The sequence below is a fragment of the Salmo salar genome, chromosome 11, assembly GCF_965601325.2.
Source record: "Salmo salar chromosome 11, fSalSal1, whole genome shotgun sequence".
Lineage (NCBI taxonomy): Eukaryota > Metazoa > Chordata > Actinopteri > Salmoniformes > Salmonidae > Salmo > Salmo salar.
The window spans coordinates 113,342,551-113,360,527 of NC_138301.1; the positions used below are offsets into that span (position 1 = coordinate 113,342,551).

At 40.5% G+C, this 17,977-nt stretch overlaps 1 protein-coding gene across 1 annotated transcript; it reads left to right on the plus strand.

Moving 5' to 3' along the window:
• Positions 1-9,084: 9,084 nt before the first annotated feature.
• On the plus strand, positions 9,085-10,153 carry LOC106563809 (claudin-4). The gene has a single exon (XM_045690164.2). It carries the CDS (start codon positions 9,254-9,256, stop codon positions 9,899-9,901), a length of 648 nt encoding a protein of 215 aa, XP_045546120.2. The 5' UTR covers positions 9,085-9,253; the 3' UTR covers positions 9,902-10,153.
• Positions 10,154-17,977: the final 7,824 nt, after the last annotated feature.

Below are 17,977 nucleotides of genomic sequence, written 5' to 3' on the forward strand. Positions count from 1 at the left end.
AATAAGATTATTTCATTCATTCAGATCTAGGATGTGTTATTTTAGTGTTCCCTTTATTTTTTGAGCAGTGTATTTAAAACAGTTCAATCTAAAAAGGTTAACTTTTTTAATGTTTCACTATTTTAATTTTTATGACATTTCACTGAGGAGGATGGTCCTCCACTTCCTAATCTGAGGAGCCTGCACTGTGTTCAATGTTAGAATATTGTAAGGGACCAGATAGGTGTGAAAGCAACATAGTTATTGTTCCATCTTGTTTTTAACACGTCAAAGGGGAGTTTATGACATATTGTGTTCAAATATTCAGTTAATTTAGACTGGGAGAAATTGAGGAGACTGCAGTGAAGGGACATATTCTCACTCTTTCCTCACTGATTTCCTATACCCGTATTGATACCTCTGTATGTTTCTTTATAATGGGATGAATTTAAGTAGAGAAAGAATTTAATCAGAGGTTGATTGTTTAACCCTGTTAAAGATGTTCAAATAAAAACGTATCTGGCTGCAAAGTGTTTCCTGGTTGCTGCTGTGCATTTCCTGTTTATGTTCACCACGTTAACCACAAGCCTACAGTCAGTGACTGGGATCCTCTGACCTAAACATATATCATACTGTAGTGTAGAATTATTTCAACCATGTTTATGAAACTGTTATCATTAGTCTATTTAGTCTATTGTATAGTTTATTTCAGTCCATGAATCCGACCTTATAATTACTTATTTCACACTCAAGGGTTTCTCAGCATGTAGTTTCAATCTAACTGAATGTCACTAGTATCTCTGTTAAGTGTGTGTCAACCTCATACTGCCCCACATCTGAATGAATTGGTTGTTTCCCTGGCAGAAGTTAGCAATATGGCAATATTGCACAAGATCCCCTAAGACTTTTTGAAAACTATCAAGCTTAATTCAGTTCTGTGCATTAATATTGAAAAACACTGGGCTATGGAAACATAAGATCATATAAGGCACTAGTGATAGAATTTAATTGAGCCAGTGTGCAGAGTGGCCACCTTCAAATCAAATCAAATTTCATTTGTCACATGTGCCGAATACAACAGGTGTAGACCTTACAACATTGTCACCTCTCATGTAACCTGGGACCTGACCTGGGACCTGATGCAGTGTAAGGTCAACGACTCCATGCTGGCCTTACCCCAGAACCTGCAGGCCGTCAGAGCCATGGCCATCATCACCATCATCTTCTGGGTTCTGGGAGTCTCCATAGTCAAGGCCAAGTGCACAAGTACATCAATAACAAAAAGTCCAAGACCAAAGTAATGACCATCTCCAGAATGATCTTCATCCTGGCTGTAATCCTGGTGCTCGTTCCTGTCTCCTGGACGGCCAGCACCATTTGGGGGAGTTGGGGGTCTCGCTCTACATCTGCTGGGAGGCAGCGGCCATGCTCCTGGTTATGGGGGTCATACTGTGCAGCTCCTGCCTACCTAGTGAGATTGAGTCATGTTTCTGGGAGCCTTTGGATGGATAGTCTCCCTAGTGCCCTGTGTTGTCTGTATAATAGTTTCTTATGGACCCACCAGTGGGGTCATATGGGCTCTGATGACGATCACCTCCATCTCCTCCATCCTGGGAACTCTAGGACTGATGGGGTCCATCTTTGGGACCAAGTGCTGTATCTTCATCAAGAGTAACAGGACCAGGGTCAAAGTCAAGTTTATCAGTGGAACATTCTTTATCCTGGCTGGTATTCTCCAGCTCACCACTCTCTTCTTGGTTGACCAATACATGATACAGAATATCCCATACCTGCTGGATCATTTTGGTGTTTTGGGTTACTTGACTGAATTTAATAGGTGGTCTGGCTCCATGCTCCTGATAGGAGGGACCAAACTCTGCTGTTGCATCTTCAAGAGGAATCAGCCAGACTCAACGACAACTACATCAACCTCCCGCTAACAGCTCTGTCTTCAACAGGTCATAGATGAGTTTATGTCATATTGTGGTGGGACCATAGTCTGATGCAGCTGCTACTACTACTTTAAGAGAGACATTCCCAACTTAACAACTCACTGAAATTCCATCACTAGTGTCTTATATGATCTTGTTACCATAGACCAGTGTTTTTCAATATAAATGCACAGAATTGAATTAAGCTTCATAGCCTTCAAAGAATTTCAGGGGATCTTGTGCAATATAGCCATATTGCATAGTTTTGCCAGGGCAACAACAAAACAGCTGGGGTAGAAACAGGCTTGACTAAGAAACTCACAACCACAGAAAGTCATCTTGAAACGAACAACCACAGACTTCACCACATCTGTACAGGTTGTGTTTCCATGGCAGCAGATTATGTCAAGCACCCCTAGAGGGCTTCTGATTGGCCGGCATCTCGAGACACACAGAAGATCTCTGCAACAAATGTCTGTGAGAAAATAATGTTGAACAATCTACTGTTGTAGAACTTTACCTGCAAAGACTGAAGCTGTAGGCCTGTAGAATCCAGGATCTTCTCTGGAAGTGTAACATCTCCTCTGTTCTGGATTCTATTTTCTGAGTCACATCCTCGTTCTTCCAGGAAGTGCAGGTGTAGGAGAGAGAGATGCTCACAGGGAGCCAGCATGCTAATGTGCATGGAGACCATGGGCATCACTATGGGAGTCATAGGATGGATTGTCTCCGTAGTGCCCTGTGCTTTGTTTACATCGGGAGTGATGGACTTTCCACAGTACAGAGAGGTCAATCTGGTTCAGATCACCTACTTCTCCATTTTCATAGGGTTGCTAGGGATGATATTCTCCATCTCAGGAACAAAGTTCACCAACTGTACCCAGAGGAATACGAAGACGTCTAAAGCTGAAGTGATTATCTTTGGCGGAATATTCTTCATCCTGGCCGGTCTCATCCACCTGATCTTGATCTTCTTGGTTGTCCTTGACATGACACAAAACTCGGACCCTGAGAACTTCCTGCGGAGTAATAACCTTACGTTCTCAGCTGAATTTAATAGGTGGGCCGCTTCTCTGCTTCTGATAGGAGGAACTATACTCTGCTGCTGCTGCTGCTTCAAATCAAATGTATTTATATAGCCCTTCTTACATCAGCTGATATCTCAAAGTGCTGTACAGAAACCCAGCCTAAAACCCCAAACAGCAAGCAATGCAGGTGTAGAAGCACGGTGGCTAGGAAAAACTCCCTAGAAAGGCCAAAACCTAGGAAGAAACCTAGAGAGGAACCAGGCTATGAGGGTTGGCCAGTCCTCTTCTGGCTGTGCCGGGTGGAGATTATAACAGCACATGGCCTAGATGTTCAAATGTTCATAAATGACCAGCATTGTCAAATAATAATAATCATAGTAGTTGTTGAGGGTGCAACAAGTCAGTAACACAAGAGTAAGTGTCAGTTGGCTTTTTCATAGCCGATCTTTGAGAGCATCTCTACCGCTCCTGCTGTCTCTAGAGAGTTGAAAACAGCAGGTCTGGGACAGGTAGCACGTCCGGTGAATAGGTCAGGGTTCCAGCAGGTCTGGGACAACAGGTCTGGGACAGGTAGCACGTCCGGTGAACAGGTCAAGGTTCCATAGCTGCAGGCAGAACAGTTTGAACTGGAGCAGCAGCACGGCCAGGTGAACTGGGGACAGCAAGGAGTCATCAAGCCAGGTAGTCCTGAGGCATGGTCCTAGGGCTCAGGTCCTCCGAGAGAGAGAAAGAAAGAAAGAGAAAGAGAGAATTAGAGAGAGCATATTTAAATTCACACAGGACACCGGAAAAGACAAGAGAAATATTCCAGATGTGACAGACTGACCCTAGCCCCCCGACACATAAACTACTGCAGCATAAATACTGGAGGCTGAGACAGGAGGGGTCAGGAGACACTGTGGCCCCATCCGATGAAACCCCCGGACAGGGCCAAACAGGTAGGATATAACCCCACCCACTTTGCCAAAGCACAGCCTCCACACCACTGGAGGGATATCTCCAACCACCAACATACCATCCCGGGACAAGGCCGAGTATAGCCCACAAAGATCTCCGCCATGGCACAGCCCAAGGGGGGGCACCAACCCAGACAGGAAGAAAAAACATGAAAAAAAACCTGAGTTGATAACTGACTCTGATTCCCTAAGTCTTGTCTTGCACAACCTGAATTTATCTTAGCCATTCTACCACTGTAAGAAATAGGTTGTAAGCAATACAGACAGTATAGTCGTAAGCAATATGATGATTGATAATGGCTACACTTAGAAATCAGTTGAATCAGGTGTGTTACTGCCTGGCTGGAGTAAAAGCCTACATCCACACTGGCTCTTTTCAGGACTGATGTTATTTTAATCAGTAAGACTTACTCAAAATGGCCACACCAAAAAATATTGCCAAGTGTTGACTGAGTGATGCACAGCATAGACTCACACTTGAGAGAGAGATGTAAGCATGCTGTCTAAGGGCTGGGGTTGAAGTAGATGTTTTTATAGGTAAACTGATTTTCCATTATTATTTACAATAAAATGCAACTCTTATTAAATTGCAACTGTTGTGCTGTCTCCTAACTTCATATGGTAGAAGCTCGTTCTTCTTCCTACCACGGGGTTGTTTCTGGACAGGGCCAAGGTCTTATCATGGTGTAAGTAGTACAATGGTTTTCTGAGTTGATAACCAGATGTTAGTGGGTCAAATGTTAGATTCTTTCATCACCCATGTAAGCTGAGATCACCCATGTAAACTGAGATTAGAGATTTGGGAGCCCATTTCAAAATGACTTTGAGGGGAATCCGTACCCCCTAAAACTGACATTTCACCTGTAAATTAACTGCTATAATTATTATTAACGTCACACAATTAAAATACATCTTTCTTTCATGTTTTAAATATTTTTTTCAGGCAATTATGAAATATAAATGCCCTATAAAGCTTTGGCCAACACATTTGGGTAAAAACAACAGTCAGAATCAGTCGATAATGGCCCCTGTACAGCTGCATGCCAGTTACTTCTTGTTTTCATACCCTTCACTTCCTCTTCGTGTCTGTCCTGCCAACCCTAGGCCTAGTTTACACCTGACATCTCTTATCGAATGCAGACACCAGCCTGACATATTTACCATAAAATGTCAACTTCCCTTCTGCTTCATTCATATATAACTATGGTTTCCTGTAAAAGGGCAAAATAACTTGGTCTGTTTATACCAACTGATTTAGATTTAAACCTAACTGTTTTTTCCACATTTGGTCACAGCAGCAGACAGAACTATGACTTCTTCGTCATATTTGATGGTAATTCTGACGTTGGGTTGATCTTAGTGGAGTCAATTTCAGTAGAAATTATTAAGTCAGGGACGAATGACATACAGTGTTGTATTTTTCTAAAGCACCTTTTTTACAGTATGGTCACCCAGGAATCTTATGAAATATACTGAACAAAAATATAAACGCAACATGCGACAATTTCAAATATCTTGCTGAGTTACAGTTCATATAAGGATATCAGCCAATTTATCAGCCAAGTCCTAATCTATGGATTTCACATGACTGGGCAGGGGCGCAGCCAAGGGGGGGCCTGGGAGGGCATACGCCCACCCACTGACAAGCCAGGCCCAGCCAATCAGAATGAGTTTTTCCCCAAAATGGGCTTTATTACAGACATAAATACTCCTCAGCACCCTTGCCCTCCCCCCTCTGATGATCCCGTAGGTGAAGATGTGGAGGTCCTGGTCTGGCGTGGTTACACGTGGTCTGCGGTTGTGAGGCCGGTTGGACGAACTGCCAAATTCTCTAAAACGAAGTTGGAGGAGAATTATTGTAGAGAAATTAACATTAAATTCTCTGTAAACAGCTCTGGTCGACGTTCCTGCCATCAGCATTCCAATTGCACGCGCCATCACAACTTGAGACATCTGTGGCATTGTGTGACAAAATTGCACATTTTAGAGTGGCTTTTTATTGTCCCCAGCACAAGTTGCACCTGTGTAATGATCATGCTGTTTAATTAGCTCCTTGATATGCCACACCTGTCAGGTTTTGGGATTGTCTTGGCAAAAGAGAAACACTTTACAGGTTGTGTTTATATTTTTGTTCAGTGTAGTTAGTGTTGGTGTCTCATGATCCTCAGCAGGATCCATGGTGTTGGTGTCTCATGATCCTCAGCAGGATCCATGGTGTTGGTGTCTCATGATCCTCAGCAGGATCCATGGTGTTGGTGTCTCATGGTCCTCAGCAGGATCCATGGTGTTGGTGTCTCATGGTCCTCAGCAGGATCCATGGTGTTGGTGTCTCATGATCCTCAGCAGGATCCATGGTGTTGGTGTCTCATGATCCTCAGCAGGATCCATGGTGTTGGTGTCTCATGATCCTCAGCAGGATCCATGGTGTTGGTGTCACATGATCCTCAGCAGGATCCATGGTGTTGGTGTCTCATGATCCTCAGCAGGATCCATGGTGTTGGTGTCTCATGATCCTCAGCAGGATCCATGGTGTTGGTGTCTCATGATCCTCAGCAGGATCCATGGTGTTGGTGTCACATGATCCTCAGCAGGATCCATGGTGTTGGTGTCTCATGATCCTCAGCAGGATCCATGGTGTTGGTGTCTCATGATCCTCAGCAGGATCCATGGTGTTGGTGTCACATGATCCTCAGCAGGATCCATGGTGTTGGTGTCTCATGATCCTCAGCAGGATCCATGGTGTTGGTGTCTCATGATCCTCAGCAGGATCCATGGTGTTGGTGTCTCATGATCCTCAGCAGGATCCATGGTGTTGGTGTCTCATATTCCTCAGCAGGATCCATGGGGTTTAAGGAAATGTATTTGGCTATACACTGACTCTCTGTGTGTTGATCTGCCCTTTGCAGATCTCCCCATAGAGAGTAAACAACTGTTCTATTTCTACTGACCTTCTGTGTGTGTAGACAGACAGAGAGGCAGAGAAAGGCAGTCCTTTATTTGGAAGGTTATACTAATCTCTCTCTCTCTCAATTTTCACCTAAAATTAACATACCTAAATCTAACTGCCTGTAGCTCAGGCCCTGATGCAAGGATATGCATATTCTTGGCACCATTTGAAAGGAAACACTTGGAAATTTATGGAAGTTTTTTTGTACCATGATCTTTGAAATGCAAGAGAAAGGCCACAATGTATTATTCCAGCCCAGGTGCAATTTAGATTTTGGCCACTAGATGGCATCAGTGTATGTGCAAAGTTTTAGACTGATCCAATGAACCATTGTATTTCTGTTCAGAATTTTGTATCAAGACTTCACAAATGTGCCTAATTTGTTTATTAATAACTTTTCATGTTCAAAATTGTGCACTCTCCTCAAACAATAGCATGGTATTATTTCACTGTAATAGCTACTGTAAATTGGACAGTGCAGTTAGACTAACAAGAATTTAAGCTTTCTGCCAATATCAGATATGTCTATGTCCTGGGAGATTTTCTTGTTACTTACAACCTCATGCTATTTACATTAGCCTTCCATTAGCTCAACCGTCCCGTGGAAGGGACACCAATCCCGAAGAAGTTCTAAAGCCCTCCACTATCTAGGAAGAACCCCACGCTCTCTCTCACTGTCTAACAGTCACTGATTTTCTGTTGGGTGAGCAAACTTTTAATTTGTCAAAGAATTCTCATTCCTACTGATTTCCTGCAGTACAGCATTCTTATTACAATTTGAAAGCTGTTACATTTATAGTGATACCCACACACATAGCTATCAACCTATGTACTGCTTGTGTGCTCGAGAAGTTGTGACTCGCGGGAGCATAGTGGAGCTTGAATGAACGACAAATCATATTGCTCAAATACAAATAGCGCAACTTTTCTGCGTGTAGTCTTCAATGGATTTCAATGGTAGACTGCGAGCAGGTAAATGTTGAACTGGAATGCAAAAATGCGCTGAGAAGTAACAGTCCTGGTCGATTGAAAATGACTGGGGCAAATGCGGTCTCACCACACGTTTTCTGGCGGCCCTAGAAACATTGGCGTAAAGCCATCTTATAGTTTGAGTTCTGACAACAGTTGAACTAAGGTCATGACACAGTTGACCTTACGTTCTTTAAAAAAATCAATGGGTACATAGTATCATTAATTTATACGTCTAAAAATGGATGTAGAAGCCAAGGATTGCCCCTTAACAGGCAGTGACCTTCATACAGCAGAACTATTTCACCATTTGAACGTGATCACTAACCTGCCCCCCAAAATGTTTTCTGTCCACTGTGCTCCACGAATGTCCCGCAAAAGTGTTCCCTTGTCCTGAATTTGGGCTTTTTAGACCTAATTCCACTGGTGGAAACATTTCTACTGCAACATGTTAACACCCTCTTTTCACATGTGAGGAGAATAACATTATTTCAACCCCATGGAGTTTTCTTGAATGTGAAACTGTAAATCAGATTTAGACGAGGTGTTTAAACGAGGCATCCTTGGCTAAAGTGGGAGTGGCGTGGAATTGCAAGTTCACATGTGAAAAACAATCACATGAAATAATGACATTTGCAGTTTCATATGTGAAAAACTGTCACATTTGAAAAACTCACTTTCACATTTGGAATTGCAAATTCACATGTGAAAAACAATCAAGTCTTTTCTTACATGTGAACCTGCAAATTTGATTTTCACATGTGATTGATTTTCATATGTAAATTATTTTTCACGTGAACTTGCAATTGCACATGTGAAAGTGAGATTTTCACATGTGAGGTGAAAACATGTTATTCTCCTCACTTGTGAAAAGGTGATGTTAACTTGTGAACTCTAAATTGTATAGATGTGAAAACAAATATTTCAAATGTGAAACTGCAAATTTGACGTGTTTTTTTTGTTAGGGGATACTGTTGACTATATTGTCTTATGATGCTCTAGGAAGTGAATTATAGATTAAATTGTACATACTATTGTTGTCAGAGAGAGAGGAGGAAAGAGAGTGAACTAGGAGAGGGGAAGGGGGAAAGTTGGAGAGAGAGAGCGAGACAATAGAGCAGGTTGGTTGTTAGGTGATTTCAAGCATGGCCCCTTCTCTCCTTCCCCTTCCTCCCTCCCTCCCCCTCCCCTCCCCCTCCTCCCTCCCTCAACCCTGAGGTGGAGGTTATAAGTACCTGTACTCTTGGTAGTCCTCCTCCACTCGGACTCAGACCTAGAGCAGCACATGGAGACGACCACCCACTGTATTCAGATTACACAGAGAGAAGACAAAGAACCTCTACGCCACATAGAGATAGAGGAGACACAGACGAAAACAAAAGGCCATCCAGTTTCACTCAGACACACAGACAAACAGAGAAACCAACGCCAACCGGATCCAATATGGTGTCAGCTGGGTTACAGATGATGGGCACGGCCCTGGGAGTCATAGGCTGGATCGGGACTATCATCGTATGCGCCATGCCCATGTGGAGGGTCTCCGCCTTCATTGACAGCAACATCATCACCTCTCAGGTCATCTGGGATGGTATCTGGATGAGCTGCGTGGTCCAGAGCACGGGCCAGATGCAGTGTAAGATCTATGACTCCATGTTGGCCCTGCCCCAGGACCTTCAGGTTGCCAGAGCCATGATTGTCATCGCCATCCTCTCCGGCATCATCGCCATCCTATTGGCTGTAGCTGGGGGAAAGTGCACCAACTGCGTGGAGGACGAGGCGTCCAAGGCTAAAATGGGCGTGACGTCTGGGGTGGTGTTCATCATTGCCGGGGTTCTGTGTCTGATCCCTGTCTGCTGGACGGCCCACAGCATCATCCAGGACTTCTACAACCCGCACCTGATAAGCGCTAAGAAGAGGGAGCTGGGGGGCGCACTCTACGTGGGCTGGGGGGCAGCTGCCCTGCTGCTGATTGGAGGAGGCCTGCTCTGCTTCAACTGCCCCGAGAAGGACAAGGTATCGTACACCGCCAGGTACAACAAGTCCCCTCGCTCCGAGACCTTGGGACCAGCCTCTGGAAAAGACTACGTCTGAGAAAGGAAGAGAGGGAAGAGAGGGAGAGAGAGAAGAATGGAAGAACAGGAATGGAAGAGAAGAGAGCGAGGTCTGTCTGTCATGAGAGACTGTCTGTCTGTAGCTGAGATCCAGTTGTGTATATATGGACTCTATTCTGGCACTATGGTCACTATGGTGCTGCTGTATTAGGAAGGTTTGATAATGAGGATATTTGAAGGTGATGAGCAAAGAGGAAGACTACAGTGACTAAAGATTTCATGGAAGTTACAGTTGAAAGTGAACCACAGCTGAAGCTAGGTATAAAATATACTTTAGAACAAGAGGATTCTATCCCATAAGTCTTTGCATAAATATTGTCCTAACCTGTATATTTTTTACTTAACCTTGAAGAAGGAACTGAATTCCTTAAAAACAACCCCATGCAGTCTGCAACATTGTCCTGGGCTGGTTTGGCTGGGTGTGTGTGTGTGTGTGTGTGTGTGTGTGTGTGTGTGTGTGTGTGTGTGTGTGTGTGTGTGTGTGTGTGTGTGTGTGTGTGTGTGTGTGTGTGTGTGTACATGTTATTGTTAATATTGTCATGTGTAGCTTTTCTTAAAGTGTATGAGTTACAGTATATAGTTCTGAAACTGTAAATAAATATTTTCCCTATGTATTTGAATGTATGTTTTGATGTCATTTCATCAACACCATATTCAACATGAGAAGTATTTCAGCCCTTTATTTCTATCAGATGCAATAACTGCAATAACTTTCATTCAACTAAATAGCAAGTAAATATTAAACTATGTCCATAAAACAAAATATTTCTCAGGTATTTTTCCCTGCAGTTGTACTATCTAAGGGGGGAATTTCTACCCTAGTCAGACTGTTCTCTCTGCTACCGCACAGCAAGCGGTACCGGAGTGCCAAGTCTAGGTCCAAAAGGCTACTTAACAGCTTCTACCCCAAGCCATAAGACTGCTGAACAGCTAATCAAATGACCACCCAGACTGTTTGCATTGACCCTGCTGCTATTCGCTGTTAATTATCTATGCATAGTCAGAATTGTTTTACATGTACATTTTACCTCAATTACCACTACTAACCTGTACCACTGCACATTGACTCGGTACAGGTACCCACTGTATATAGCCTCGTTATTGTTATTTTATTGTTGTTCCTTTAATAATTATATTTAAAAAAATTTACTTTAGTATATTTAGTAAATATTTTCTTAACTCTATTTCTTGAACTGCATTGTTGGTTAAGGGTTTGTCAGTAAGCATTTCACAGTATTACTTTCCTGTTGTATTCGGCTTATGTGACAAATACAATTTGATTTGATTTGAGTTAAGCACTTGTAAATTGAACGTCCCACTGGGCATAGACATCAGTTCAACATCTAGTTTTGATTTACAATTGGTTGAGTTGTCAACTAACGTAAATTCCATGTGAAATCAACAACAAAACATTTCACTATATCATTAGATTTAGGTTCAAAGTTGGGTTCAAAAACAACTAAATGCCCTTATGTTGAGGACTTTTTGTAAATCCAATCAGTTTTCCACATTGATTCAATGTCATCACATAGATTTTATTGATTGAAATGAGGTGGAAACAACATTGATTCAACCGTTTTTGCCCAGTGTGGTAATTACATTTTTATGCAAGTATGCACGTTTCTCTCCGCACGTATTCGGACCTTGAACTTAAGCATGAAAATAGCATGCCATTCACCCGCTATTCGTTTGGGGTGGAGATCAAATAAATGAAGGTCTGGCGGCGGTGTGTATACAGATATTTTGACATTGACTTAATTCCCTCATAATTCCACCACCTTTACGGGCGATGAAACGATGAATAAGGTCGAGCATCCTGTCGGTTCCAAGTGGAACGACATGTACTTTATTTATTTCAGATAGAAGTAACACCATTCTACATGCACTGTAATTTACAAATTGATAAGTGCTATTGATAAGAGCTATTGATAAGAGATATTGATAAGAGCTATTGATAAGAGCTTTTGATAAGAGCTAGGTAAATGAGAAATCAATTGTTTTAGATATATTTGACCTTACGATCACTGGAGACCAATGTGAAACCTGTCATACGGCAGCAAACTGAAGCATATCAACATATCACCTTTTCCACAGTGAAGTTTATGAAATGCTGGCCTTATAACTTGACGGGATGAAATTTGAAGACCCAAACTATAGGCTTCTGTAGCAATGACAGTACAGCGCCAAACCTACTGAGTTGGTTTATGATTTCTAGAATGTTTTCATTATTTATATGCCCTGACTGTTCACTGTATTTAAAAATATATATCAGTAGCCACCATGAGTTTTTATTTTATTTAACTAGGCAAGTCAGTTAAGAACAAATTCTTATTTACAATGACAGCCTAGGAACAGTGGTTAACTGTCTTGTTCATGGGTAGAATGACAGATTTTTACCTTGCCAGCTCGGGGATTCGATCTAGCAACCTTTCAGTTACTGGCCCAATGTTCTAACCACTAGGCTACCTGCCATTACACCCACAGTCATTTATAACTGTCACTTTAGTGTTAGTTTCCTTACATTTATAACTGTCACTTTAGTGTTTCCTCACATTTATAACTGTCACTTTAGTGTTAGTTTCCATACACTTATAACTGTCACTTTAGTGTTAGTTTCCTTACATTTATAACTGTCACTTTAGTGTTAGTTTCCTTACATTTATAACTGTCACTTTAGTGTTTCCTCACATTTATAACTGTCACTTTAGTGTTAGTTTCCTTACATTTATAACTGTCACTTTAGTGTTTCCTCACATTTATAACTGTCTCTTTAGTGTTAGTTTCCATACACTTATAACTGTCACTTTAGTGTTAGTTTCCTTACATTTATAACTGTCACTTTAGTGTTAGTTTCCTTACATTTATAACTGTCACTTTAGTGTTAGTTTCCTTACATTTATAACTGTCACTTTAGTGTTAGTTTCCTTACATTTATAACTGTCACTTTAGTGTTTCCTCACATTTATAACTGTCTCTTTAGTGTTAGTTTCCTTACATTTATAACTGTCTCTTTAGTGTTAGTTTCCTCACATTTATAACTGTCTCTTTAGTGTTAGTTTCCATACACTTATAACTGTGTCTTTAGTGTTAGTTTCCTTACATTTATAACTGTCACTTTAGTGTTAGTTTCCTTACATTTATAACTGTCACTTTAGTGTTTCCTCACATTTATAACTGTCACTTTAGTGTTAGTTTCCTTACATTTATAACTGTCACTTTAGTGTTTCCTAACATTTATAACTGTCTCTTTAGTGTTAGTTTCCTCACATTTATAACTGTCACTTTAATGTTAGTTTCCTTACACTTATAACTGTCACTTTAGTGTTAGTTTCCTTACATTTATAACTGTCACTTTAATGTTAGTTTCCTTACATTTATAACTGTCACTTTAGTGTTAGTTTCCTTACATTTATAACTGTCACTTTAGTGTTTCCTCACATTTATAACTGTCTCTTTAGTGTTAGTTTCCATACACTTATAACTGTCACTTTAGTGTTAGTTTCCTCACATTTATAACTGTCTCTTTAGTGTTAGTTTCCTCACATTTATAACTGTCACTTTAGTGTTAGTTTCCTTACATTTATAACTGTCACTTTAGTGTTAGTTTCCTTACATTTATAACTGTCACTTTAGTGTTAGTTTCCTTACATTTATAACTGTCTCTTTAGTGTTAGTTTCCTTACATTTATAACTGTCACTTTAGTGTTTCCTCACATTTATAACTGTCTCTTTAGTGTTAGTTTCCTTACATTTATAACTGTCACTTTAGTGTTAGTTTCCTTACATTTATAACTGTCACTTTAGTGTTTCCTCACATTTATAACTGTCTCTTTAGTGTTAGTTTCCTTACATTTATAACTGTCACTTTAGTGTTAGTTTCCATACACTTATAACTGTCACTTTAGTGTTAGTTTCCTCACATTTATAACTGTCTCTTTAGTGTTAGTTTCCTCACATTTATAACTGTCACTTTAGTGTTAGTTTCCTTACATTTATAACTGTCACTTTAGTGTTAGTTTCCTAACATTTATAACTGTCTCTTTAGTGTTAGTTTCCTTACATTTATAACTGTCACTTTAGTGTTTCCTCACATTTATAACTGTCACTTTAGTGTTAGTTTCCTTACATTTATAACTGTCACTTTAGTGTTAGTTTCCTTACATTTATAACTGTCACTTTAGTGTTAGTTTCCATACACTTATAACTGTCACTTTAGTGTTAGTTTCCTTACATTTATAACTGTCACTTTAGTGTTAGTTTCCTTACATTTATAACTGTCACTTTAGTGTTTCCTCACATTTATAACTGTCTCTTTAGTGTTAGTTTCCTTACATTTATAACTGTCACTTTAATGTTAGTTTCCTCACATTTATAACTGTGACTTTAGTGTTAGTATCCTTACATTTTGCATCACTCCATTACATAATTAGTTTACCTTTCTTTGCTCTGTCTCGTTCTTCTGGTTGTTCCTCAGGATCGCTAGCAATAGTGGATCATATTAGGCTAACGAATTACAAGTTGTGAATAATTTGGGACATGCAGCCTATTTTAGTCATTATGGAACCCATACGTAGCTGTTTTAAACCTGGATCCTGGCACACGGTTTAAGACCACTGGACCGTTTTTATCACAGTTCCATGATTAGTGAAGATTATTAGGATAGATTTATAGGACTACTATTTAACCCCTATTGTACACTTTCTCACCTTCCAATATTTCATGGATTAAACAATTGAATTTGGCAAATTCCAGGATGAATCAAACCACTGTATTTGTGATTCACCAATATATGTTGTACATAAAAGCTCTACAAACCATTTTTTAAATTATAATTCAAAATTACTTTCCTAACCCTAAATAATATACAAGATCAGAGTATTTTAAAATCTACCAATTGGTGCGGAAAATGAACAACAATGCATTGGCAGATAAATTCAAGCAAAGCCAGTATGTGGTCATAATGTATTGGGCCTATAGCTTACTGCAGTAACCTCATTGCTACAGTAATGTTTTTAATTGGTTAATGTTGCATAGGCTTACATTTTTTAAGTCATGTTAATAAAAAAAAATCTGAGGTAGATCTCGGCATGCATTTTGACTCAGAAAAGGTTGGTCATCAATGTTCTAGTGAGTCTGTCGAGATAATTCAAGTTAAAAGGTACACCGAATTTAAGTGGATGGCTTTTGATACATGTACTGTAAACCCTATTGAATGAAACTCCACAAGAAAATGTGTTGGCCACCGAGGGTTTGCAGCAGTTTAATATCATTTATTCAGTGTGTGCAAGGGAACCACGCCTGGAAAGCCTGTTACGCATAAGGTAATTCTGAATACCAACTACTGAGAAGTGCGTAGGAAAGGCGTGTGTAGGAAAGCCATACATTTCCTAAGTCTGAATCAGGCCCTAAATTACTGGCTATTAGTTTTTATTTCACCTTTATTTAACCAGGTAGGTTAGTTGAGAACAAGTTCTCATTTGCAACTGCGACCTGGCCAAGATAAAGCAAAGCAGTTCAACATATACAACAACAGAGTTACACATGAAATAAACAAACATACAATCAATAATACAGTAGAAAAATCTATATACAGCATGTGTAAATGAGGTAGGATAAGAGAGGTAAGGCAATAAATAAGCTATGGTGGCAAATTAATTACAATATAGCAATTAAACACTGGAATGGTTGTTACGTTCGTTGATGGAATTGGACCAAAGTGCAGCGTGGTAGGCGAACATTTTACATTTATTTAAAATGAACGGCGACAAAACAACAAAATACAAAACGAACGTAAAGTTCTGCAGGCTACACAGCAACTATACAAAAACAAGATCCCACAAACAAAGGTGGGAAAAAGGCTGCCTAAGTATGATCCCCAATCAGAGACAATGATAGAAAGCTGCCTCTGATTGGGAACCATACCCGGCAAACAAAGAAATAGAAAAACTAGAATGCCCACCCAAATCACACCCTGACCTAACCAAATAGAGAAATAAAAAGGCTCTCTAAGGTCAGGGCGTGACAATGGTAGGATGTGCAGAAGATGAATGTGCAAGTTGAGATACTGGGGTGCAAAGGAGCAAGATAAATAAATACAGTATGGGGATGAGATAGATTGGATGGGCTATTTACAGATGAGCTATGTACAGGTGCAGTGATCTGTAAGCTGCTCTGACAGCTGGTGCTTAAAGCTAGTGAGGGAGGTAAGAGTCTCCAGCTTCAGTTATAACCTAAGATAAGTTGCTTTGCATGGTATAAACAAGATATTACCGCCAGAGAGTGCCGCCTCGCTTCTAGTCCTTAGGAAACTTTGCAGTATTTCGTTTTTTTATGTATTATTTCTTACATTGTTAGCCCAGAAAATCTTAAGTGTTATTACATACAGCCGGGAAGAACTATTGGATATCAGAGCGACATCAACTTACCAGTACTACGACCAGGAATACAACTATTTTCCGGATCCTTTGTCCGAACCACCCAGGGCATCTGAACTGCTGATTACAGAGGCTGACCCAAAACAACATCGCCGCAGAAGAGGTAGACAGAATGGCCTTCTGGTCAGACTTCGGCGGCGCGCCCCCCCCCCCCCCCCCCCCCACCGCTTCCGAGTATGTTACCCGGTAATGTCCAGTCTCTAGATAACAAGGTAGACAAAATAAGGGCAAGGGTTGTTTTCCAGAGAGACATCAGGGATTGTAACATACTCTGTTTCACAGAAACATGGCTCTCTCGGGATATGCTGTTGGAGTCAGTACAGCCACCAGGATTCTTGTGCGTCGAACCGACAGAATTAAACATCTCTCCGGGAAGAAGAAGGATGGGGGTGTATGTTTCACGATTAACGACTCATGGTGTAGTAATTGTAACAACATACAGGAACTCAAGTCCTTTTGTTCACCTGAACTAGAATTCCTCACAATCAAATGCCGATCGTTTTTATCTCCCAAGAGAATTCTCGTTGGTTATTGTCACAGCCATGTATATCCCCCCTTAAGCCGATATCACGACGGCCCTCAAGGAACTTTACTGGACTTTATGCAAACTGGAAACCATATATCCTGAGGCTGTATTATTGTAGCTGGGGATTTTAACCTCTTACATCTAGACGTTCCACTAGCGGAACACCGCTCCAATATCCAATGATAGGGCGTAGCGCGAAATACAAACTCCTCGAAAATCCGAAAACTTCAATTTTTCAAACATATGACTATTTTACACCATTTTAAAGACAAGACTCTCCTTTATCTAACCACACTGTCCGATTTCAAAAAGGCTTTACAACGAAAGCAAAACATTAGATTATGTCAGGAGAGTACCCAGCCAGAAATAATCAGACACCCATTTTTCAAGCTAGCATATGATGTCACAAAAACCATAACCACAGCTAAATGCAGCACTAACCTTTGATGATCTTCATCAGATGACACTCCTAGGACATTATGTTATACAATACATGCATGTTTTGTTCAATCAAGTTCATATTTATATCAATAAACAGCTTTTTTACATTAGCATGTGACGTTCAGAACTAGCATTCCCACCGAACACTTCCGGTGAATTTACTAAATTACTCACGATAAACGTTCACAAAAAACATAACAATTATTTTAAGAATTATAGATACAGAACTCCTTTTTGCAATCGCGGTGTCCGATTTTAAAATAGCTTTTCGGTGAAAGCACATTTTGCAATATTCTGAGTAGATAGCCCGGCCATCACAGGCTAGCTATTTTGACACCCACCAAGTTTGGTACTCACCAAACTCAGATTTACTATAAGAAAAATTGGATTACCTTTGCTGTTCTTTGTCAGAATGCACTCCCAGGACTCCCAGCTCAACAAATGTTGGTTTGGTTCCAAATAATCCATAGTTATATCCAAATAGCGGTGTTTTGTTCGTGCGTTCAAGACACTATCCGAAGGGTAACGAAGGGTGACGCGCCGGCGCGTTTCGTGACAAATAAATTCAAAATACTCCATTACCGTACTTCGAAGCATGTCAAACGCTGTTTAAAATCAATTTTTATGCGATTTTTCTCATAAAATAGCGATAATA